Source organism: Balaenoptera ricei, chromosome 11 (assembly GCF_028023285.1).
Source record: "Balaenoptera ricei isolate mBalRic1 chromosome 11, mBalRic1.hap2, whole genome shotgun sequence".
Lineage (NCBI taxonomy): Eukaryota > Metazoa > Chordata > Mammalia > Artiodactyla > Balaenopteridae > Balaenoptera > Balaenoptera ricei.
In genome coordinates this window covers 93702113-93727524 of record NC_082649.1, presented here as the reverse complement: position 1 = coordinate 93727524, position 25412 = coordinate 93702113, and the positions used below count along the sequence as shown (strand labels likewise).

At 38.6% G+C, this 25412-nt stretch overlaps 1 protein-coding gene across 4 annotated transcripts in view; it reads right to left on the bottom strand.

Moving 5' to 3' along the window:
• The window catches only part of CNTN4 (contactin 4), a 957860-nt gene that overhangs the window by 220120 nt on the left and 712328 nt on the right, over positions 1-25412 (bottom strand). For all 4 annotated transcript variants that reach the window (XM_059937717.1, XM_059937718.1, XM_059937716.1 and 1 more), the window contains one exon: positions 19780-19875. In XM_059937717.1, the coding sequence (XP_059793700.1) occupies positions 19780-19875 (96 nt within the window). The remainder of the gene's footprint in view (positions 1-19779; positions 19876-25412) is intronic.

Sequence of the window (25412 nt, the reverse complement as noted above, 5' to 3'; positions counted from 1 at the left end):
ATATTTGCTAGGTGGTCAGGAACTAGCACACTATGAGTCGGCACAGGAGAGACACAAGTGACAGTAAACCACAAATGGCCTGGTTATCCTGCAAAGAAGGGCATGAGGCGGCAGCAGGGCCAGGGCTAAGGTCTGCACAGAGCTATTTCCAACTGGCTTCACAACAAAGAGCTATCACCTCCTGACGTGTCAACTTTAGCTCTAAGGGACAACGAGATACATATAATTTTAGCATTCTTGCCACCCTTCACATCACTGATTGCTGGGTGAACTCTGATTAGCTGACTCTTTCTGATGATGCTGACCCTAGGTGCACTTGTTCAGCTTGCGGTAGAACTGCTTTTGCTTCTCAACCAAGACCTGTTGAGCAAGGGGTGACCTCAGTCTTTAGCTGGCTCTCTGCTTGTGGATAGCTGCATGGAGCCCTTACTGACCTCTAAGGGTAGCGGTGCCAAGGTCACAGTTCAGCTATCAGAAGAAACGGCCAAGTCTATCTCTGGAAACACTTGCCTTTTCTCTCCTGAATATGATAAAGAGCTGAGAAAAATAAGAGTACAATAAAAAGATTCAGACCAGAGAACTATGGTCAACAAGCTGAGCGTATGTAAGAACAGAACTGCATATAAGAGAAAACATAAGCACACATTCTATAAAACAACATTTAAAAAATGTGTGCACGGAATACTGGTTCAATTGAATTTAAAGTGGCATTACATGATAAAAACATCGACAAATATGTTTGGGAGATACCGGGTTGAAAAAAGTTGGGTACATTTATTCACTACATTTTTCCTAATCTCGGCACTGTAAAATCTCCAAAAGATTTGATATGCAGTATTTACCAAATCAGGGAACAGCCTGACACCCTCTTAAGATACAAGAGTTGGTCACTGGAGATGAAAAATGGCATTTCTATTATCACAATGTCATAGTTATTCAGGAGCTATTAAGTAAAATATATGATTAGGTCAGCAGTCTTTTATTTAATTTATTTATTATTTTTGGCTGCGTTGGGTCTTCATTGCTGCGCGTGGGCTTTCCCTAGGTGTGGCGAACGGGAGCTACTCTTCATTGTGGTGTGTGGGCTTTTCATTGTGGTGGCTTCTCTTGTTGCAGAGCACGGGCTCTAGGCGCACGGGCTTCAGTAGTTGCAGCACATGGGCTCAGTAGTCGTGGCCTGTGGGCTCTAGAGCGCAGGCTCAGTAGTCGTGGCGCACGGGCTTAGTTGCTCCACGGCATGAGGGATCTTCCTGGACCAGGGCTCGAACCCGTGTCCCCTGCATTGTCAGGCGGATTCTTAACCACTGTACCACCAGGGAAGTCCCTCAATATCTTCTCTCAATGAAAGTGGTCTTGAAAAAAATGGCGGGGGCAGTTTCTGTAATTTTTTTGTATGTTTCAACAGAAGAAAAAAAGGTCCCTCTGTTTTCATATCATATGTTACAATGTGACCTAGTTAATCCTTTAAGAGCTAGCTTTCAACACCTTTGATCAGCTTCTTACTGTGATATGAAAGATTAGATCCTGTTCCTAAGAAACAATCTCCCATTAAACATTTCCTTGGTGAAATGTTTAATATTGTGGCCAGTGGAGGAAAATGAAATTCCTAAAATGCCTGTGTTATCATGAATGAGAGCATATCTAATAATTGTGAGGCATCACCACTTTCAACCTAGACCCTACTGATCCTCATAGATACACTTTTCCCACATAACAAAGAGCCTCTGGGGACTTCCCTGGTGGCGCAGTGGTTAAGAATCCGCCTGTCAATGCAGGGGACACGGGTTTGAGCCCTGGTCCGGGAAGATCCCACATGCTGCGGAGCAACTAAGCCCATGAGCCACAACTACCGAGCCCGCGCACCACAACTACTGAAGCCCGTGCGCCTAGAGCCCACGCTCCACAAGAGAAGCCACTGCAACGGGAAGCCCGTGCACTGCAATGAAGAGTAGCCCCCGCTCGCTACAACTAGAGAAAGCCCGCAGGCAGCAAGGAAGACCCAATGCAGCCAAAGATAAATAAACAAACAAACAAACAAACACATACATTAATTAATTAATTTTAAAAAGAAAAAGAGCCTCTGACCCACAAAAAAATGAAAAGATTTCTTCGAAAAGGATTGTGCAAATAACCAAATCCCTAGGCTACTGGTCAACTGTAGATTTGATACTGGAGCCAGGTGGGGAGTTGATAAATTCCTTTCTTCATTTCTGGCTAAAGAATGGAATCCTTGATTTGGTCTCCATAAGACTGCTGATGAAATTATACCAGGAATATAAAAATGAAAGTAATCCTAATTTCTTTCATTTGTAAATAAATTCTATACCACACTACCTTTTCTTGGTGATGATGGCAGAGTTGGCAAAACACAGATATTTGTGTGATTGTAGGCTATAACAGTATCACAATATGAAGCTGTTTCAAGGATTGTAGACTCTGTAACTACCCTGGTAATAATCTCTGCGCTGTGTATTAACATATCAATGCTCTGAAAAACCGGACTGAAAGTCAAAATCCACTCAGATGTAACATTTCGGACCCAGTCTCTTTGGGTGATGCAAACAAAAGCAGATATACTGGTCTTTGCTGGGAAATCTTGTCCAATAACGAGATTGGCATCAATCATTTATAGTTTTGAAAGACCTTTGACTATTTTACACTCACTCTTTGGTTTCACGTGATAAAGCACGATAGAAAAACTGAGGGAAGAGAAACAGGCTCCTTGGCATTGAGCATATGAGCAGGAAGTATCAATTAGAAAATAGCAACAAAATCATTAGAAATATCTTCCCACTTGACCTTAGGCAAGACTTTTACTTTATAGATGTAGCTCACACAGCTAATTGCTAGAATACTAGAACACAGCTCTTTTATTTTCTGGTCCAGGGCTCTTATTATAGTACTCCTACTTGAAATTTGGGAGGTTTAACATTTAAAAACTCTGGACTTCTATCCTTTTTAAAGGAAGAAGAAAAGGAAAGAGACTGAGGAGGAGGGGGTAGAAGAGGAGGAGGAAAAAAGGAAAAGAAAAAGAAAGACCTGAGTCCACACTCCCATATGCCAGCAGTGGGTTCAGTGTTAAAACTCCTTCTTCTTCTCTATGGACAAATTTATCTCGGGTTAACTTTCTGGCTTGTGACCCCAGAAACCTGATGAAGGTGAAATGTCAGTCGTGTGACCAGGCAACGTTGTTATGGTAAAAGTGACCCAGGATTGGCACCTTGCATCTGGCTGGGAGGAATGCAAATGAACTATTCATACATATCTGGTGTTGGGCTTCCCTGCCTGTGATGATTTTCACCACTGGGCTTGCTCCTCTGCAGAACTTTGGAAGACCTGCCAATAGAAATGTTACAAGATATCTTTTTAAGACATGGGCCTTCTAAGTCAGGAGGCTCCCTCCACACTTACTGATTCTTAATTGTTTGCTCTTAAAATATCACTTGGAAAAGAAATAATTTTTTAAAAAACTCCCTGGAGATATGTGTTTGGACTATTCCAGGACCCCCAGTGAAGAGAAGGGTCTGGCACAGCTCTGCTGGCACGTCCTGGGTCCTGCGCTTAAGTATCTGTTGCTAAGTGTGATCCACAGTGATCATGTCATTTCAATTGTCTAGTCCAGCCCATGAACACTCTCTTGGGTGAACTGTAGATATAACCAGGTGTCCCTTTTTGATGAAATGTATGCTCTCTAGTTCACCAGAGTCTTCACCATTCCCTATCATCTTACATCTGGTTTGCTCTAATTCAGTTTCAGTGTGACCTCTGCAAGTTTTCCAGCCCAGTTCTAGATTCTGGGTGGGGTAATTTCTTCCTACAGTAACTTGACAAGTAACCTGTCAAGGGAAGCACTGAACCTCTCAATATTTATGAGCTTTAGAGAAATAAAAATCACTCACCTACAGGAGTCTAACATATTTCTGTTTTGATCACCCCTTTGTTCTTTCTTGTGTTTTCTGGAGAAAAGCAAAGACCTGCCATCCTGGCCCAGTGGGTTCTCAATTTTCTCTTTCCAGCACCTAGTTTTTACCTGCATCTAAGGTGAATTAATAAACACTCCAGCCAAAATCCTACAGGCAATTTTGACTTACTTCAGAGAATTCTTTTTTAACAATTAATTGGAGAAGAGGTCTTGACAACATATTTATCTGTCATATCCTAGGACAATTCCGTAGCAGACATGGAAAGAAATAATGTTTTCAAAATAATTGGGCTCTATCTCCAAGGATTCAACCTAACAATTAGAAATACATCTTTTAAATAAAATTTAGAATGTGTGTGTCACTGTGGGTGTAGGGTGTTTTTCTTTCCTTTTTTTTTTTTTAACAGGTTACAGGCTGTCACCAAGCTAGAGGAAGGAGACCATTAGCACGACATTCATCATTCAGTATTTTCAGGAACTTCATTTGAGAGAACAATCTACCTGCTTTAGTTTTTATGAACCCCCTATGAGTTACAGATGCCAGATGTCTTTTCTCTGGCCGTCTCTCTGATGACAAGCATAGTGGCACATAAAAGGAAAAGCAGTCAGTGTTGGGGAGGAAACTCACAGCTTACGGCGGGCCAGTCCATTATTCATGGAGAAAGTCACAGGGTAGTTAATGTATGGATGTCAGACTTTCCAGCTTTCAGAGAGTCCCCTTGGGAAGTGGTGCTGACAGATGTGTTGAAGGCAGGACTGCAAGCAGAGCGGGGTAGTCAGCAGGGGATCATTAGTCTGCTTCAAGAGCTGGGGCTCCTGAGTGATTAAGAGGTAACAGCTTACAAGAGCCATGCATAAATTACACATCCCAGGGTCAACGCCCCAAATTCTTCTTAATTTTTTTCTTACAAGGCATAGGGTCTGAACGGCAAATAGATCCTACTAGTCTGTCAATAGAAACCTTTACAACTTTAATATTTCTCGTACTGCCTATAAAAGCCAACTGACTCTTAATTAATTAATCCTGGACCGTCTCCCAGCTTCTGTTACAAGAGGACTGTATGTGAAAGGGTGTCCATGAAGAGCACTTTCATGTGCTTGTAACTCATTTTAACGACACTTGTTCACAGCAAAGATGAAAGCTGTTAAAGCTAGGATTAGGGAGGATTACTTTTAGTCTTAGCCAGCTCTGTCTTTTAATGAGCCCATTCATTCTCAACCTGAAAATTTTAGTATAGTGAAGGAGAACAGAATATGTCACCTCAAAGTGTGCCATGCTGGCATATTGATTACTTGGAATTAAAGTTACTTAAGAAACGGTCCGTGCAAGCAAGACACTCTGACCCTCCTTTGTCCTCCTGAAAGCAGGAAATAAATCTCCCACGTGAAAGGCACCCTCCCTGTACCAAAGGTAGAGATCATCCCTTATCACCAGAGATAGGGAATTTAGGGCCAAGAAGGATGTATTTAACCAACTTTGTTACTTCTTCACTAATTTACTACTCTAGGCCCAAACTTCTTTGTCTTGTCAATTCTTCACAAGTTTATTGCTCCTTTGTCTAAAAAGTATAAAAACCCCTTGCTTTGGTCACTTCTTGGAGTCTCATATTCGCATGAGCTCCTGTACACACAAAATTAAATTTTTTTTTCCCTTGTTAATCTGTCTTAGGCCAATTTAATTATTACCAACCAAAGAATCTAGAGGGAAGAGAGGAAAAGTTTTCCTCCCCTACAATAGCTACATGGAAATTTCTACACCTTAAACTTTATGGATCTACCTTGACATAAAAGCAGAAGTCACACTTGGTGCTTAAGGGGGGAGCACCTAACATGAGGTTTATTGAATGAAGCCGCTCATGGTCAGAAAACTGGCTGAACATCATTCTCTGCTTTACCCTAACATCCTCAGCCCTGAACCTCTGGATTTAATTCAGACTTGATCCTTAATTGCTTATGAACTGTCTGGAATGCTGGTACATCACGAAATAACTTGTGTGGATTGCATTTTTGCTGTTAAAGATTGCTGCTGGGTACATGGGATTTTGTGGAAAATGAAAGGAGAAGGTCTACCAGTGGAAAGCAAATTTGGTATGGTGTCTGCTACAAAATAAACCATGACATATTTCAGATCACAGCCACTTTCAGGCTTTGGACCACTGCCTCCCCGTCCCCCCACCCGCCCCCACCTCTGCCATATTTCACTGGTTGATTTTTAGTGTCAAACGCCGCATTTCCCCAGCTGAGATGAGTATGGAAATGAAAAGAGAAGCTATGTCAACTTGAATTTAAAGTTTTCTGACCTGAAAATGAACTAGTCCGCTTAGCATAATGTACTCCCCTGCAAGCAATTCTCTTAACTAGGCTACAGTGCCATTTGGGAATGGGGGTGTTTATTTTTTTCATTCCCTGCAGAAAGTCAAATCATCTGAGCATTGATCAGTGCAGATTTAATGCACAACACTGCACATTTGCCCCAGTAACACAGTGAAGGTCTGCCACTGGAGATTCAAAACAGCTCCAGGCAGAAGCAAAGCATATTACTGCCAACCCTGGCATTTTTAGTGATAACCATCTCTCAAGGCAGGGTAGCAAGGACAGCTATTAATAACCAGAGTGATTTTCAAAAGGAAAATAAGTAATAAAATAGCTATATGTCTGCACATGGTAGAAACTCCTCCATGCAATGCAAACATCTTGTTGCCTCAAAGGCTGATACAAAAATACTTTTATGGAGAAGGAAGTAATTAACAATGGAGGATCATCTAAAATCTGAGCTGGAAGCAACCTTGGAGATCACTAAATCTAACCACATACTTGTATTTTTAAATTTTTTGTTATGGAAAATTTCAGACACACACCAGTTACAAAAGTAGAGATAAGGAACCCTCTTATATCACCCAGCTTCAATAATTATAAACATTGTTTCATTCTTGTCTCTTTACTCTCTCTGGGTATTGGCTATAATTTAATAGGACATAGAAGTATCTTTCTACAAGTCATTATATTTTTCTTTTATAACTTTTTGTATTTTAAATTTGGAATATGTGAAGAATTTAAGCAAAACTCTTTTTGGGTTAACTGTACTTTTAAAATTTTTTGCTCCTTTTATATACATATCCAAAAATGGTTGTTCATAAGGTGTTGAGGAACTTCCTATTGACTTAAACAATGCCTCAGAGATTTTGCCATCTATAAAATGGCTGTATAAGGCAATTATATCATCAGGTTGTTGTAAGAATTACATTAGTTAATTTATGTAAAGCTTTTAAAACAGTGCCTGAAATATATTATCCACTATATAAGTGTTACTAACATTCATAAGTGAGGCTACCTCCCCCTTTTGCTGTCTGTCAGGTTTTAGTCCCAGTGTTATACCCATTTCATAAAATGAACTGACAGCTTGTCTTTTGCTCTGAAACACATTATTTGGCAAGGGAATTACCTTAAAATTTTGAAGGAGTTTCTTTGTAAAATTTATAGGCCAGAGTACTTGGAGAAAGTAATTCCTGGCAACTTTGAATTCTTCCCATGATAATTAATCTATTCAGATTTTCTATATTTTCTTGGTTCCATTTTGTTGTTTATATACTCTCAGCAGATTGTTCATTTCTTCCAGATGTTCAAATGATCATAGGGTTGTACCTAGTTTTCTCTTATGATTTTAAATCTTATATACAAAATTATATGCTCTTTTTAATTTCTAATTTTGTATATAGTCATCCCCTAGTTTACCATCTGTGAGGAACTGGTTCCAGGATCCCCCCCTGGATATCAAGGAAATGCGTGGATGCTCGAGTCCCTTATATAAAATGCTGTAGTATTCGCATATAATATATGTACATCATCCCGTAAATTTAAAATCATCTCCAGATTACTTATAATACCTAATACAAGGTAAATGCTACATAATTAGTTGTATACACAGGTAAATGCTATATAAACAATTACCAGCAAGCAACCAATTCAAGTTTTGCTTTTTGGAACTTTCTGGAATTTTTTTCCATGAATATTTTCGAGCCTTGGTTGGTTGAATCTGAGGATGTGGAACCAGTGGATACAGGGGGCTGACTGTATTTGTACTCCTCTTATTTGTTCTTCATTATATTTGGAGAGCAATACACTTGTATTTATCTTTTCTTCTGTCTATCAAAACTCTTCTGTGCTGTCTCCTGTGTACTCTTTCTATTTTCTCATCCACTAATTTCAACCTTTGTCTTCCTTCTGTTTCCCTGAGGTTTGTTTCATGTTCTTTTTTAACTTCATGAGGTGAATACTTAGTTTACTGATTTTGATTTCCAGAATTCCTTGCTTAATAATGAATTTAAGGTTACTGACTTGCTTCAGAGTAAACTTTTCATAAATTTTGTTAAGCGTAGATCTGTTTTCATTCCTTCAATTTTGAAACGTCTATAAATTATGGGTTTTATTTCTGTTTCAACCCAGGAGATACTAGAAAGCAGACTTGAAATTTACATGAGTTGATTTAAAAAAAAAAATTGTGGTTGTGGTCATTGTGTAAAACTGATCTATAGCTAATTTCTAGTGTAACTACATTATGGCAGAAAATAAGGCCTGATCTATACAATTTCAACTTGTTGAACCTTTTCTTTTTTTTGGCTTAATACATAACCAATTAAAATAAGCATTATATGGGCACCAGAAAAGGAAGTACATAAATACATATTGTATTATTACATTATTCAAAGTTTTGTATCATTATTTCTATTTACTTAACTATCAAGTTACATTACAAACGTACTTTAGTAATTTCTCCTTGTATTTCCAAATGTTGAGTATTATAAATTTTGACCCTATGTTTTGCGATGTTTAAAAGAATAAAATTGGAATGCCTTCCTTGAGGTTTGTGTATTTAATAATAAAAAGTATCTTTTGCCAATTTACTGTTTTTGCATATGAATAATAATTGGTCCTAAACTAATAATTCTACCCTCTTTTCTTTTAAAGTCTACTTTATAGAGAATATTTTATTTGAAATAAATGCCATCATACTTTGGTTAGAGCACACAGACTTCTAATTCAATTGTATGCTCTCATTAAATATAGAAATTATGCCTCTATATTTTCTGCCACAAGTCATATATTCTTATATCTGTCATCTTTTTTGTGTATTTTTTATTTATGCTGTTTTACTCATTTTTCCTTTTGGCCTTTGCTTTAATAGATTACTATTTCTTTGAACTGTCTTCAGCAACTTGGAAGGTACACATTTTGTTTTTATGTCTACCTAGATCTCTATTTCCATTAATTATTAAAATAAAGAATACCTTTGGCTCCCTCTCAAAGAGGAGAAAGTACAATAAGTGTGTCATGATATAAAACAAAATGGTATACACATATATACTGGTCAAATATCTTTATCAATTACATTGATTATATATAGATTAGATCTTTACTCCCTAACTGCCATATTTACAAAGCTTCCTGATCATTATTCTTTCCTTTTACGTATTAAAAAACAAAACAAAACAACTTTAGTTAGTCATGCTTATCACTAATTCAATTTTCTACAATGTTCATTTGGCTTTTTACTGAGTCTGCATTCCAGATTTTAATTCTTTCATTACTAATTTTTGTTAGCTCCCTTTAAACCCCAGTTAGTATCAGAGTTAGGTCTCTCTTCACATGAGCATCTTTGTTTCACAGATTCCATGGTTTCTTGTGCTTGACAGAAGGCACAACAGAGATGCATCTTTTAATTTTATTGTATATTCTTAAGACATCTCTTTCACATGCATTTCTGGTGTTTGTTTTGTTTTGCATCCTCAGGCAATAGCTGACACTTCCCCCCTTCCACCCATCCCCTCTTTTAACACTGAATATTTTCTTAGGTCACCATGATGGAGTAGTTTTTTTTTTAACTTTGTCTATTAACATTGGTTGTAATTCTATCCAGGTCTTAGCTTCACTAACCAAAAATGGGTGTATCCCTTTATTCCTCCAAAAGTGTGTGGGGGGCAGCTTCCAGAATTCCTATCTGAGGAACTCAGATGGAACTTTCTATTGCTTCAGTTTCCACCTTCAGAGTAAACTGATATCACCCTTTTGCTATGTCCACACCCAATATGCCATGTTAGCTTCCTTCCCTATAAAGTGTTAGCTAGAATTGTTAATTTCCTAGTAATTTTTTGGCGGGGAAACATGGTGTACGGCATGTATGTGTGTGTTGGTAAGTATGGTAGAACATTTCCTCTGGATTCCTTAGAAAAATGTTTCCTTTATAACGGGCGAACACCTAATGTTTTAAATAGGTGTCCAGATTTAATGTGTATTTCATAGAGACATACAAAGTGGCTATTGCGACTTCATTAAGTCATTTCCTTTTAAATCAGAAGCTATAATCCTACCTTTAGACAAAATGCCACCATCTATTCCTTTGCCTATAAAAGTGAACCTTACTTGTCCAAATGCATAGTGTTGTCTGTTCTTTGATTTGACCAACTCCAGGTATTTTCTTCTTAAATGTCTGAAAACTAAACTGAATGAGTTAAAAATATATCAGAAAAATGGCCAACTTTTTTTTTAAGATTTTTTAAAAAATATATTTATTTTATTTATTTATTTTCGGCTGCTTTGGTTTTCGTTGCTGCACGCGGGCTTTGTTTAGTTGCGGCGAGCAGGGGCTACTCTTCGTTGCGGTGCATGGGCTTCTCATTGCGGTGGCTTCTCTTGTTGCAGAGCATGGGCTCTAGGCGTGCGGGCTTCAGTAGTTGTGGCATGCGGGCTCAGCAGTTGTGCCTCATGGGCTCTAGAGCGCAGGCTCAGTAGTTGTGGGGCACGGGCTTAGCTGCTCTGCGGCATGTGGGATCTTCCCAGACCAGGGCTTGAACCCGTGTCCACTGCATTGGCAGGTGGATTCTTAACCACTGCGTCCCCAGGGAAGCCCGCCAACTTATTTGTGCCGTCACACTCAGAGGATCAAGATCCCTGACAGTGGTGAATATTCCACTTTTGAGACTTCAATTTCTGATCTCCCAACCTGAGTCTATTTCCAAATTTCCAGGACTCAACCAGCATTTCCTCATTCTATGTACTGCACCATTATCCTGCTTAATTCAATGTAACATCATGAGGTACTGACCTGACAAAATACCGATTTGTTGCTGAAAATGTATCCAAAGGGCTGCTCATTTCTTTTTCACCTGAAAAGATGAGATTCATATTTCCAGTGGGCAATAAAACAAGAATGCTTGCCATATATCCTGCAGTGATTGTCCACTGGATTATTTATGAAATGCTCAGCCAGGTTCATGTTGTTGAAAGATCACTGTTGATCATTTGTTCTGCTCTGGCTGGTACACCCCTGGTAGCACTCTTAACTGGGTATGTAATGTGTTTTTCACATCTCCAGACTCTTCACCTCCCAACTAGCACCTGGGTTTCCACATAACATCATCCCTCACTGCTTTCTGGGACAGGACAACTCCAAAAGGGAACTCTGCATGCAGCTGAGCTTTGCTGAATGATCACAGTTTGTAGATCATTTCGCTTTTATGGATCAAATCTCACTTTCCAAATGCCATTTCCTTTTGGTGCTAATGTGTCTGACCCTCACTGTGACGGATCAGTGGTCCTCCAGTTCTAAGGATCAAACCTGGAGATAATCATTTTGATTTTTTTTTTTTTTTAATGTTTGAAAAGAAAATAGAGACCTTCCCAACTTGAATTTAAATCTACAAATATAGTGCCTATTGTTAAATTAAGTACAGAGTACCTATCAGGAGAGAAGCTGGGTAATTAGGGCCATCATTAATTCACTAAAATCCTTGGTTTCAGCCAAATAAAGAACATGGAAACATCTGCATAAAAGCAAAGAAGGAAAAAAGAAGAGATAGAAGAAAATTCTTGAAATGTATTTCTGCTTATTTTTTTTTTTTTCTAAACTAAATGATCCTCTTTAGGCTACTGAACACTAAGAAATTTAATTAACTGCTATTAAGTAGCTAAGTCTATTTCTAAGTGCTACAGCCTGGGACTTGCTATAGATGCAAAAACAGCTTAAACATCTCTCTTACTAGAACTGAAAGGGGAATGAAGGCAGAAAGTATACAACTACCACTCCTGGTGAACTTTTCTTTTAAAACAGACCAGCAATTCTCTATACAGGTTAAGAAACTGGGGGCTCAGAATTATTCTATGACCAGGGAATGCTTGCTGTCTATACAAACTCATTTCTTCTACTCATAAGTATATAGTTGTTGACATCTAGGCATTCAAAAGTAACATCATGAAATCTTCAGATTGTTTTAAAGAGCTGACAGGAAAATTCAAAGGCAAAAAGTATGTTGGTAGCATCACAGAACATGCTTAACCAATTCTGGAGATAACCGACATCAGAAATATTCATCTCAGTTCTTCTTGTCACATCTAGTGATAGAGAAGCTCACCATTCTTCTAGAAATGTGGAGCCTGATTTCTCCCTTTTGCTTCCCTTGTTGATTCCTTCTTTGAGCTACATCATCTCATGGCTGAGAGAAATGGAGCCTGTATCGGGTGTGGTAAGGACAAAAACTCTTAGTGGCCTCTCCTCCCAAACATGAAACACTCCACCAGGCCATTTAGGTTAGACAATTTTATAACAAGTAGTCCCTGATCAATGTGGCTTTTTTTTTTTTTTTTTTCCTCAGTTGGTGAAAAAAGGGAGGTTTAATGAACGGAGAAAAGCATCATCTTCCAAACTGTTTCACATTATTCTACGCTGATTAGATCACTTGTGTGCTATAACCTCCACTGGTTAGCAAAGTGGGAAAAGAAAAAAGGGAGGAACTGGCTCAATAACTTTCAGATAAAAGAATCCAGGTTTGTATTTTTCAAAGGAACATGGCAGAGTCAAGGAGCATCAAACAGGATTGCCTTAAGAATATTTAAAACAAGATTAAAAAAAAAGCACCTAGTACTATGGTGTTGATGAACCTATCACTAACTAAATATTAACCTCTCCTCACTGAATTTCAATAGATGTGTATTCAAATGAATATATAATGTTTTGGGCTTAGAAGTGGAACTCAGAATGCATTTTCCATAGAAATAATATCATACAAGTTGGTTTACCAGAGTTTGATCCGTAATATTCTTGAAGACTAGAACAGCAGTATTATTTCAATGCTGCTCCAACCAGCATTTTAAACATTATTTCCCAGGATCCCACATCCAGAAAACCTCTTCTCAATCACTGATCTCCAACAAGGTCACTCTTAACTTATTGAACACCTGTGGTTCTAAAATTTATTTGCAGGAGATAGGGCATCTCTCAGGTAAGTCGCTTCTCAGGTGACATGAAATGGGCATCAAAGGGCAGCTATTTCAGTGGTGACCAAACAATAAGGACTCAAGATCCTAAGAACATAATTTATCACTTGTTATTTAAGTGTCTTAAAAACTGAGTCTATTTTTGGGCACCTTCCCTCACTCCACACACACACACAGAACGAGATGACTCAAGTGCAATGCCGGCCCTTCATCCTGATGTGCACGCTCAACCATGTCCCCACTATAACCAGAAAAGGAGGCTGGTACCACACTTAGAAAGGGACTCTTCTTATAGCTTTTCATGACAATTAAGTGACTGTTAATCTTATAACCATCTAAAATTTTCAAATTTTGCTTTTTTAAAATTGCCAGGGCTTCCCTGGTGGCGCAGTGGTTAAGAATCCGCCTGCTGATGCAGGGGACACGGGTTCGAGCCCTGGTCCGGGAAGATCCCACATGCCGCGGAGCAACTAAGCCCGTGCGCCACAACTACTGAGCCTGCGCTCCAGAGCCCAACTCCTGAAGCCCGGGGACCTAGAGCCCGTGCTCTGCAACAAGAGAAGCCATCACAGTGCGAAGCCCGTGCACCGCAACGAAGAGGAGCCCCCGCTCGCCACAACTAGAGAAAAGCCCGCGCGCAGCAACGAAGACCCAACACAGCCAAACATAAATAAATAAAATAAATAAATTAAAAAAGAAATTGCCATACAAAATAAGCTGAAGATTATGTTCCCTAGTCTATTAAAAAAAACTCCGCAATATTTTAAAACCCTTAGCTCCTCTGAGGCCCACTTAATGCTTTGCTTCTTCTAAGGAAATGAATGGAGCCCAGGCACATACTGTGCACACTGATGTAACATGCAAACATAAAGAATTACATGGGGCTTGGCCTCTGAGAAGATGTTTGGCAGAGTTCATCTCAACTGTCATGCTGAGTCTTTAAGAGCAATTTTCAAATGTTAGAAGAATGGCTAAATCAGCATTTTAATAAAGCCACAAGGCCAGAGCATGATGAGTTTATGTTAATAATAGATGCATATTCCAGATGAATCTCTTGGAAGATATATCTGAAAAATATTTGCCTACATAAAATTTGTTACATGAATGTAAATCAAGAATCATAATATGTCTTCAAAGACAAGCGATTTTCTGATTTAATTTTAATTCCAAGCTTAGGCAAATGAAAAAATCAAACCAGGCCTAATTAATAAAATCAGGAATGTTTGGATGTTTGAATTTTGCAAACTGGTGCCACATTTATTATGTCTCTAATCCTTACAACACACTGGAGAGATTTAAAGGACAAAGATAAATTCCATTTGGCTGGCATAATGCTGTGTGAGGATTTGAGAGTTATGCTGGGAACCAAGATATGGAGAAGGAGAGCCTGAAATCTCGGTGAGAGAAAGTAGAGGAATAAGTTGGAAGTGGAGGGACTGCTTCCTGAGGAAGGTGGTCAGTTGTCTAATCAACAGAGTGAGAAAATTAGAACCTAGCCAGGAAGACGTCAGTATCCAAAGGTGTCTGATATGGTAGGCGGGGCCTGGTAACTAGACTACCTGGAGGTTGCAATACTCAGAATCCAAAGGATAGTGTGTTATGGTTTGAGGTTTGGAGCCGGATTAAAATGGAATCTGCATGTACCTTTGGGTGAAACATGAAGGCCAAGAGCTAAGCTGTCTGGACTGCAGTGGAATGGGTTGGTATCTGGAGCTAATATGGATGCCCCTGAAAATCTAAAGTTATATAAAATTGGTAAGCAGTTTGGGGCAGGCATGGGAATAAGGCATGGAGAGGGGAATTAAGCACTCCCTGCCTTACTCATTATACATTCTTGACTAGAATGTAGATGTCTTGAAGATTATTCTGGGCATAAAGGATGCTCATTTTAGCATAGCAAGATTAGTTGTGGCCCAGTGACCTGTCAGCATAGTTTGGACTAATTAAGAAACTGGGTGAGCCGGATTCTGAAGGTGACATCTTGATGCCGGAAGCTGAGTATGTGTGGGGAGATAGAAAAAGAATAGGGCTCAGAGAAGTTACATAATTGGCTCAAGGAAGTTAACAGCAGCACTAGGATTAGAATGTGGGTGTCCTAGTTCCATGCTCTTACCTCTGTCCTACAGAAAAGACAAAACATCCAGCTGAAATAACCATGCTGTGGGAGGGCGTGATGGATTTATTTAAGACTATAATATTCATGATATGTCTAGATCAAATCAAATTTCTGGGCCCCTGGAGATGTCTGCAAATAGAAAGCTTTTGCTGGGACAAGACCGACTTGATTTTGTAGGGCAGACGCACAAGTTTTCCACCCTGGCTACATATTCGAATCACCGGGAGTGCTTTTAAAACTATGAATGATGTCAAAGGAACCAATCTCAAAAAAAATTCAGATTGAATTGATATGGGATGGCACCCAAAGAACTAATGCATACAGAGTACAAAAAACTAGTTGTACGGTTGTCTCCTGACTATAAAAAAAATGGGGCACATTCTACGCAAAGGTAACTCCTAGACCTGCCATTTATTAACGTGTGACCTCACTTTATCTCTTTGCTTTGACTTTCTTATCTACGAAACACATATCCTTATTTCTTATAGGATTATTGTAAGGATCCAAAGATAATATAAGGTAAACTAAAGATTATAAACACCATAAGGAACTCTACAGATGCTGTTATAAGGTCCCTGAGTTTGGTGCCGTGCGAATGGGATCTAAGTTTAACGGGGATGTGTTCAGCATAAAAGCATCCAACGACGACAATTATAGCTAGTTTCTCTATAACTCATAACAACGAAAATAATCTCAGAATCAGAATCATGTGCCTTTCTTTTTTTATACTCTAGGAAGGCATACTTTCTCTAACAACGACGTAGTAAGAGCGGTCCAAATGTAAAATGCTACCTCTTCACGGGAATACCTGAGAAAAAGCCAGTCTTTTCTTAGTTGTTCACCTCTCTTAACAACAATGACAAAAATATAGGAAAGCCTGAAGTGATTATATTTTATTTTAAATTCTTTTAAGTACGAATTGGACATAAAAAATGTTTAACACTTCTGCTTGGGTTTGATGTGGAAATCAAAGTACTCCACCTCAGCAGGGTGAACCTGGGCTGGTTTTGTTGAAGGTGATCAAAGTGGGTGGATCTTCAATCTGGTGCTGCCTCAATCTGTTCCAGTCAACTGGAACAACAGTTCTGGGGACCCTGCCCTGGGTTTATGGAATCAGAATATCCGTGGGCAAAGGCCGGGCACCTGTGGCTCTAACATGCTGCCCTGGTGATGCTTCTGCTTCCTGCACACCTCTAGCCAGAGGTGCGGAGTGTGGGGGGAGCATAGGTGAAGCTCAGGGCTTTTCAAACTTTAATGTGCACATGAATCACTTGGAGATCTTGTTAAAATTTGAATTCTGATACAGTAGGCCCTGTGTGGCGCCCAACACTCTTGTCTTTTTAACAATCTTCCAGGTGAGGTAGATACTTCAGGTCCAAGGACCACATTTTGAGTAGCAAGGATCTGGGTGACATATAAAAGGAAGGTGGAAACAAAAACATCCTTTGGTGAACAGTTCATGGGGATTTCACCGGTGAATAAGCTGTCAGTTTTAAGTAAGCTAGGAGGAAGAATCTCAAAGTACCTCACTTCTGTTCCTATTTAACGAGTGGTTGAAGATCACGAATTCCTGCTGCCAAATGACCCTGGAGTTGATGGAAAGCATGGTGAAAATTCTAGATCTCAAGATACTCTGTTTCTAATCTAAGGAAGCATCATAGACAACCAGAGCCCCATCATCCATAGTGATTTCTATTTTTTGGTGTTTGTGTTAAAGACTTAATAGTACAATCTATGCGACGACATCACATCTGAATTTGTACCTATTAACCAAGAAATGACAAAGATGCTATGCATGGTGATTCGTAGAGCACTGGAAATACCTGCTGATGGAAATGCTTTTCAAAGTAGATTAATTGCTGCTCATTTCTATGTTACCCTAAGAAGGCCTGACACTGCACAGCTTTTGAAATAGGACATGCAGCATCCCTTACAATGGATTTCATGCCATTACCCAGTATCCCACTGATACAATAAAAGGCTGACTCATTTCCTTTCCTCTTCATGATCTGTTACAATAGAAACTGGGATACCATATGCTGGGTTTAAAACGCTCAGTATATCCAGCGGCTCTTGGCGATGCTGCCAGCTTTAAGGTGATCACAGCCTGGAGAAGCAATGAGAGAATCACTGCTGGACAGTTTGCACTGGAGGGTTTTGAGTAACTGGGGAGATTTCATCAGATAATCATTGACTCCACTGCCCCAAACTGATGGATGTCTGTGATGCTCTCTTATAACCTTCAATACCCACCTTGTTTTCTCGCAAATTTCCTTGCCTTGCCTGCCTTGCCTACAGTATTACTGAGCTCACAGTTTCTAACAGAGCCCATAATGAGAATATTTATTTCCTTGTCTTTCACCATCAAGACTGTCAGGAATGTCAGCACAACTCAAGGAACTGGATTTCAGAGCTGCTGACTGCTGCCAGCGGAGACAAGCAAGTTTCAGGGGATGTCTACAGAAATGTTTAATATATTTCTGAGTGGGAAGGGGAAAGTATTCAGGTTCATTCACTGTAGAGCAGCACAACAGCGCTTCTTGTGCTTTGCCTTTCCCAAAGATATCATTCTACCAGGGACTAGTGGGGTATTTTTTTCTCAATATGCTGTAATATTAATTTTCAGAGTTGCTGCCATGTTATGAAAGATTAATGCTGTGAAGGTAGCCTGCAGAAGAAATCGGCAAAATCTTCCTTTCTTATTTGATCAAATTTCATAATAAGAAGAGAACTGTTAATGTGAGTGAACATCTCTTTAACCTAAATAGATGTCCAGTTAATTGCTCTCCTCATATAAAGGACAGGACTTCAATAATGCACATATAGTTTATAAATATGTTTAGTTTTTATTCAGCAATTATTATGTAATGATAGAACTAAAAGGGATCTCAGAGATTTCTTTTAATCTCTTCCTTTAGAGATAAGTAGAGATAGAGAATGTGAACATAGTAGCCCAATATCAGATAATGATTTGAAATAGAGCCTGGACCAGAATTCATCTCCTGGACTCCAAATTGAATGCTTCTGATACTAACTTGGCGAGAAAATTAAGTCCTAAAGAATAAACCCATTTCTCAGAAGACAAACTCCTGAAATCTAATCTGGATTCTCTGCCAGTCTCAAACACCAGAAACCCTAACAATTCCATACCTTCCATCCAGACTTGGAGGGGTGCCTGCCTCTTCCACCTGTTTATCTATTCACCGTGCTTGAAATGCAAGCCATGTAGCTGTTTTACTAATTGTTATTTCCTGCTAAAAACGTTAGCGGGGGCATTAGGTGAAAAGGAAAAGTTAAAACTTCTGAAGACAGGACAAAAATAAAATGGTGTTTTCAAATTCCCAGTTTAAAATATTTTCTTTTTCCATCACGTGTAAAGCCAAATGGAAAATTAAGGTAATAACAAGGAGAGCAGGTATCAAATTAAATTGTAGCCAGAGTGATCACAAATGGAGTTTATCAATCTTGTCAGCACAAACTGTAGTGAAATCCTAATAAATCTCACTAACTATTAAACCTCCAGACTACTGAACTCTGTATGTGCAGTCAGAGTCACCTTACAGTCATCATTAGTCCTTTCTGCAGACACTGCAAACTGCCTACACATTGTCTCTCTGCATTCTCCCTTATTATCAAAATTATGATTTTTTAGGGCCATCATGTATCTGTAGAAAATACTTGATTTTTGTGTCTCTTTTGCCACTGGAGTGATCAATGAAATGTACATAAAAGTCCTTGGGCAAAGCAAACCTTCCATAATACAAAAGCAACTCGAAATGAAGAGACTTCTGACATTTGCCCTGCCCTCTTCCCATTTCTACCTTTCTGCACTGCACATTGGTGCCTTAGCCATGCCCCATGTTTAGGACTTCAGAGAAGGATCAAAGAAAGGGCTTGGGTCCTGGAAGATGTCCCCCAAAAGTGGTGCCAGCTTTATACCACATACGTTTGGAAGTCTTGTGTGTGAGAACAACACAAACCCAAGTCCACTGAAGCCAGTGTTAGCTGGGTTTTCAGGGACTTACAATCAAATGCATTCCTAACTGATCTAGTCATTATGAGTCCTTACAAAGTCATCTTGGATTCTGTGGTCAAGGGACTTTGGTTCTGGGTCTGATCCCTTCCCAGACCAACAATGAGATGAAGTGAAGCAAGGCCATCTTTTAATACGATCAAGTTGAAAGAAGTGCTGGCGGTTTTACCTACGTGGCTTTACCAAGCAACAGGATTCTGATTTTGATTGACTCAGGTGTCTTTCCCCTTGAGCCAGGTAGACAGCAGGGGGATGGAACATTTGTACAATCTGATATTTTCCTATCCTAATTATGGGAGGCACTGACGATGCTTCCTCGACACAGAGGGACTTTGGGGATCTCTACAAATGACACTGTCCCCCTTGCTGATGCCAAGAGGGTGAACAATCAGCTAGAAAAATAGCAGCCAGTGACGTGTGCACATTTCGGTGCAGAGTTACCTCCAGAATGGGCTGGTGGGCCGCACAGTAGTACCATCCCCTGACCTTGGCGGACAGACACGGTGCTTCTCGTTCTTGTTTTAAAGTTTTCAAGGTCTGTTGGGAGAAATAAAGGAAAAGGAGTTTAAAATTTAAAGTCCTAAGGCATTATGGAAGACTAATACTACTTCAAAAGAGGATAGTCTTCTGCTGAAAAATAGCCTTTACAGCACCCAGATCAGGGAAATTCAACTTTACCCTCTTCTTGCATGATATTGTCCCATCCTCCATGACTCTATATCTATACTGTAAGGTAGCCACTTGCCACATGTGCCTATTTAAGTTAAAAACAGTTAAAATCAAATAAAATGTATGAATTCAGTTCCTTAGTCACACTAGCTGCATCTTAAGTGCTCAAGAGCCACACGTAGCTACTGGTTTCCATACTGGACAGCAGAGAGAGAGAGAACATTTACATCAGTGCAGAAAGTTTTATTGGGTAGCACATGTCTGGAAGGAGTAAGTGACCTCCCCAACTTCTATCTGTAATTAAATATCATTATCAGGATGTAAATTCGTGTTTTTTGATAGTCAACTGTTTACTTCACAAACCGTTCCATTATATGCAATTATGTTTGTTACTCTATACGTACCTAGAATATGACTATCTCTGTCTACACACACACACACGCTACATACAATGTGTAAAGAGACACACATACACAATTGTTTTATAAAGTTCCTGTGTATTTTTAAATACTTATAAGGTACTGTCCAAGGTTCTGTTTGGAGGAAAGTTCCCCTTTCTCAAGGAGGTCAAATCTGGTTAGAAAGATAAGACGTTACAAGCCCAAAGATCACAGTTGGAGTCAGTAAAGACACAGTTGCCAATAAAAATGAGTTAATATAAGAAAAATGTCTAATAAAGTGACAGACACATTATTGTTCAAAAAGATTTTTCTTTCATCCTTCCAAATGCAAATCCTCTCAGCAATGATTGTTTTAAGTGCCATTTCATTTTTTGTTGTCTGAAACATTTGCTGTAATAACCTGTTACCAGATTTGAGGATTATTCTAAGCCAAGTATGTTCTGTAGGGTTGCAAGCCCTGTAGCTGTGCACATCAGAGTTCAGTAACATTTATTGACTATTTCCTCCATTTTGGCCATTCTGGTAAGTATTTTATGGTGATTATTTCAAGCGATCCTAACAACAATTATATGAGTTAAGTACCATTAATATCCTCATTTTACTGACTAGAAAAGAGAGGCGCTATAATACTTGTTAAAGGGTACAACATCAGGGAGTAATGGAGCTAGGAAATAAACCCGGATAGCATTGCTGCAGTTACAAAATGGAATGTTTCCACACTAAGGCTTGGTTTCAGGGAGTGCTCACAGGGTTAAAAATAATTTATACACTGAGCTGATCTCCCTGTGCTATGCGGCTGCTTCCCACTAGCTATCTATTTTACATTTGGTAGTGTGTATAAGCTCAGTGCTTTGCGACCACCTAGAGGGGTGGGATAGGGAGGGTGGGAGGAAGGGAGATGCAAGAGGGAGGAGATATGGGGATATACGTATATGTATAGCTGATTCACTTTGTTATAAAGCAGAAACTAACACACCATTGTAAAGCAATTATACTCCAATAAAGATGTTAAAGAAATAATTTATACATATACATGTCTTCATTACCAGCTTCTTCTAGAATTAGGCAAATTTGAAGCTAATATATTATTGTTTTTACTAATTAAGCATATACAAATTTGGCTGCCAGCTCAGGATACAGACATTATGAAAAGAAAGCTTCTGCCTGGTAGGGACTCAAGAGTTTGGTGGGCAGGACTGACAGGTAACACCTAATCATGGGAACCCAAAGACTGTTGAAGTTGAGGTGTGCAGAGCGACACCTTGAGGACACACACGTACTTAGTGCAAAACAAAACATGACTACAATTTGATGCTTAGATGTAATAAAATCCCTTTTATTATATTTCTGATGTAATAAAATTCCTTTTATTCCATGAGTACCAGGTCAGGTTAGGACATGATTTTTTCTTCTCTTTAAGGAAATGGTTTGAGAAGCCTTCGAAAATGATTAAACTAGAGATTTTAAAAACTTCATTATGGCATTAATACTGTAAACCATTATCCCTAAAAATGACACTGAATCATTCTAAATTGTTGCTTCTGCATACAGGTTCTTAAAATAAGTCATCTAAATTTTGGCACAGACATCTCATCCAATCTCCAGAGTTGCATGAAAAATTAAGAACTGATGGGTAAAAGAGATCAAGTCTTATCCAGGCAAAATCCACCTTGATTCTGACTAGAGAAAGAGCATTAGGAAATGAGAAAGAAAATGAGAAATATATGCAATGATTTTTTAACTTGTCCTTATTGAGTTTTAAAAACTGCATTCCTGTTTATCTCCCTATAGTTTATGAGTCCATGCAGTTCCACAGGATTTGGACAGTTAGAAAAATTGCATTAATCTGGTATTTGAGAAAATATTTCGATAAGATTCTTAGCAGTTAAGTGAAATAAATTCCGGATGGTAAACCCTACCTACATAGTGAATGGAAATATTGCATTTGGGCAGATCTGAGTTTGAAAATCATCTCTGCCATGTATTATGCAAGGTTTAATTTTCTCATAAATAACATGAGATGTAATTAAATGTAATTTATTTTGAAATAAGAATGATGGGAAAAGATTAAATGAGGTAATATTTAAAAAGCACAAAGCCTTTCCTGCTACAAGTTTGGTGCTTATTATATGTTTGTTCTGTTCACTGAGGAATAATGTAATCCAGTGGCAAATCATACCCCTATTATTATATTTAAGAAAGGGTTTTGAATAGCAAATGCACTCTAGAGAGAGGTGAAGAGGCTAGTCAAAGGCCACCATATTTATGCACATGTTTGAGAAAAGATTGCATGTCCATTATTGGTCTTTTCAGATGTAATTATCCATTCAGATCCTAATTGCTAGCAGCATGATAATTTTCCAAATTAAAGAACTATGTGTGTGTGAATGGGTATTTTTTTGAAACTTGGACATGGCCAGGCCTTTCCCAGAAATATTCTCATATATATTATCTTATTTAGGGTCATTTTATCTCCAAAGACTTGGTACTAGGTAATGATCAGTAGCAACAGGCATTCCAAGTTAGAATACGTTATAGATAATGTTACGTCATCATGACCGTAGCACTCATAGCAATAATTGGATCTACTTGCAAAATGTATTGAGTTCATACCATGTGCTAACAACTTTTCACACAGATCTCATTTAATTCCATTATAGTTTTAATTCCCAATTTTCAGGTGATGTAACTGAAGTTCAGAACCTTCTTCACACACTGAGAAAGTGACCAGAAGAATATAAACTCATCTGCCTCTCTCCAAACCCACCACTATCAAGTACCAGAATCTATCATTTCCCCACTGACTTCGTGAAGCCAGTGAAAAAGGGCATTCAAACTAGTTACTTCACATCCTAGGGACCAAAAAAAAAAAAAGTTTGAATGAATTTTATGCTCTTCAGTGAATATGTAAGAAAGTCCACATTTCAATGCACAATTCGATGAGTCGGTACATTTGATTCCAAATTTTCTATTCCTTTGTTTTTCCTTGTGGGTGATCACTTGATGGGGGGATTTTAAACATCAGGTGCAAAGGATGGAGTGGAACAAGGAGAAAACAATCAGAAACCGCCGTATTAAAAAGCAGGATTGTTGCATTGTTAGGGAGGTAGCTGAACAATGACACTTGGGTAGTATTCCCTTTAGCTCCATGCAGCTAGTTACTAAAGGTAGTTGGATAAATGATAGTTACTAAAGGTACTTGAATAAATGATGTACTCATATGACAAGGAATTAATATCCATGTACTGTGGTTTCTCAAAACGTTTTTGCAGCTTTGTATATGGTTCATTGAAAAGTGACTTGTAGACTTTTTTAAAAAATGAGTGACCATACATTTTGGTGTTGACTTCATTCATCAGCATTTTATATAAATATGTCCAGAAATCATGGGCTGAAAAATGCACAATTTTCTGGCAGATGTGTTTTCCTATCATATTTTTCTGTGAAAACAACTGTCCTTTATTCTTCTGTAGAATATAATATTAGCACTTTAATTTTACATGAGGTTTTAAAAAATACACTATTATAGTACTTGGAATGTGTAGCTCATTGAGAGCTTAGAGGAAGTGCTTTAGCAGCTAAATTCCTTGAGGAGTAAAAGTGTACAAAGGTCTTAAAGCTGGAACATGAGATAAATAATAAAAGCCTTAATATATGAAAACATTTGGAATTCAGGCCACAGAGTAAATCAGAGAGTGAGGGGGGAAAATCTCCAGATATTTACTGTCTGGTAAGTTATTAAATCTTTAGAACTGGGGATGAGGTAGTCTATAAAAAAAACCTGGATGGGTCAAAAGAAAACAAAATCGAGGGTCCAAGATATTTTTTGAGAAGTAATAACAGTAAATAAGAAAGAGTAACTTTTTTGGCCATCGTTAAGGGACTGCCCATCACACTTATGAACAGGAAGAGTTAAAGCCATCCACAGGGTGGAGCCAGAGAAGAAGAGCATAAGAAATTCAGCTTTAAAATGGCCAGGAAATGTTAATGAGATAGTAACATACATCATGCTTTGTCAAGAATCCACAGAGGGGCAGGAGAAGAGGAAAGAGGAAAAATGATACAGTAAACCATGCAAGTAATGCACATATTTTTAATGCATGTATTATTTACTACAAGTTAAAAAAATACCTATTCCCTTTTTTCCTGACTTGGGTAGACCTGGATTCTATTAATTCTCACAGCGTGACCTTTAGAACAAGAAACTGTCAGTGACAGTTGCCTTTGTTACTGCTTCCTTCAATTTTGAAAGAAGCAATCAATAAAAAAATCAATATCAGCTTGGAAAAATGGTCAAGTGATACATTTGTTATGAATATAATTTCCATAATGATGATTGCACTATTTATTTTAAAAAGGGGTATTTGGGGGGCATAACTTTAAAAACCAATTATCATGCAGCATATCTAAAATTATGTCTTGACTCTGCCATTTGCTCCTTGAGTGTGTACATGTGTGGATCTGCATGGCTTCTTGGACTCTAGAGACTCAGAATGACAATAAGTCTAACTTTACAAAAACCTTACGGGTTGCAAAGTCACATTTTTGACATTCTTTCCACACAAGAAGGAAGAAACCATTAGGGAGACTGGCATGGCTGACGGGTTTTTCCTGTGAGAGTGTATACAGCAAGAGGAAGAATTACCTAATGGTTTAGCACACTGGCTCTGGAGTCAGAAGGACCTGAGCACAAACTCGGTACCCTCACTCTTTAGCTGTACGATGTGGGTGAGTACACTATGATATGGGTGAGTACTCTCCTTGAACTTCAGTTTCTTCATTTCTAATATCAGGAAAATAATTCCTATCTCATAGGGCTCTTTAGAGATTAAGATCATGAATATAAAGCACTTAACACAATGACTGGCCCAAAGTCAGTAGTCTGTAGATGCTAGCACTATCATTATCATTTCTGAGCACCACAGGAAAGTCTACAGAAAGTGACTCACTGGGGCAAAGCTAGTGATTCCAAACTTCCACCAGATAAAGTAACAGTAGAGTAGT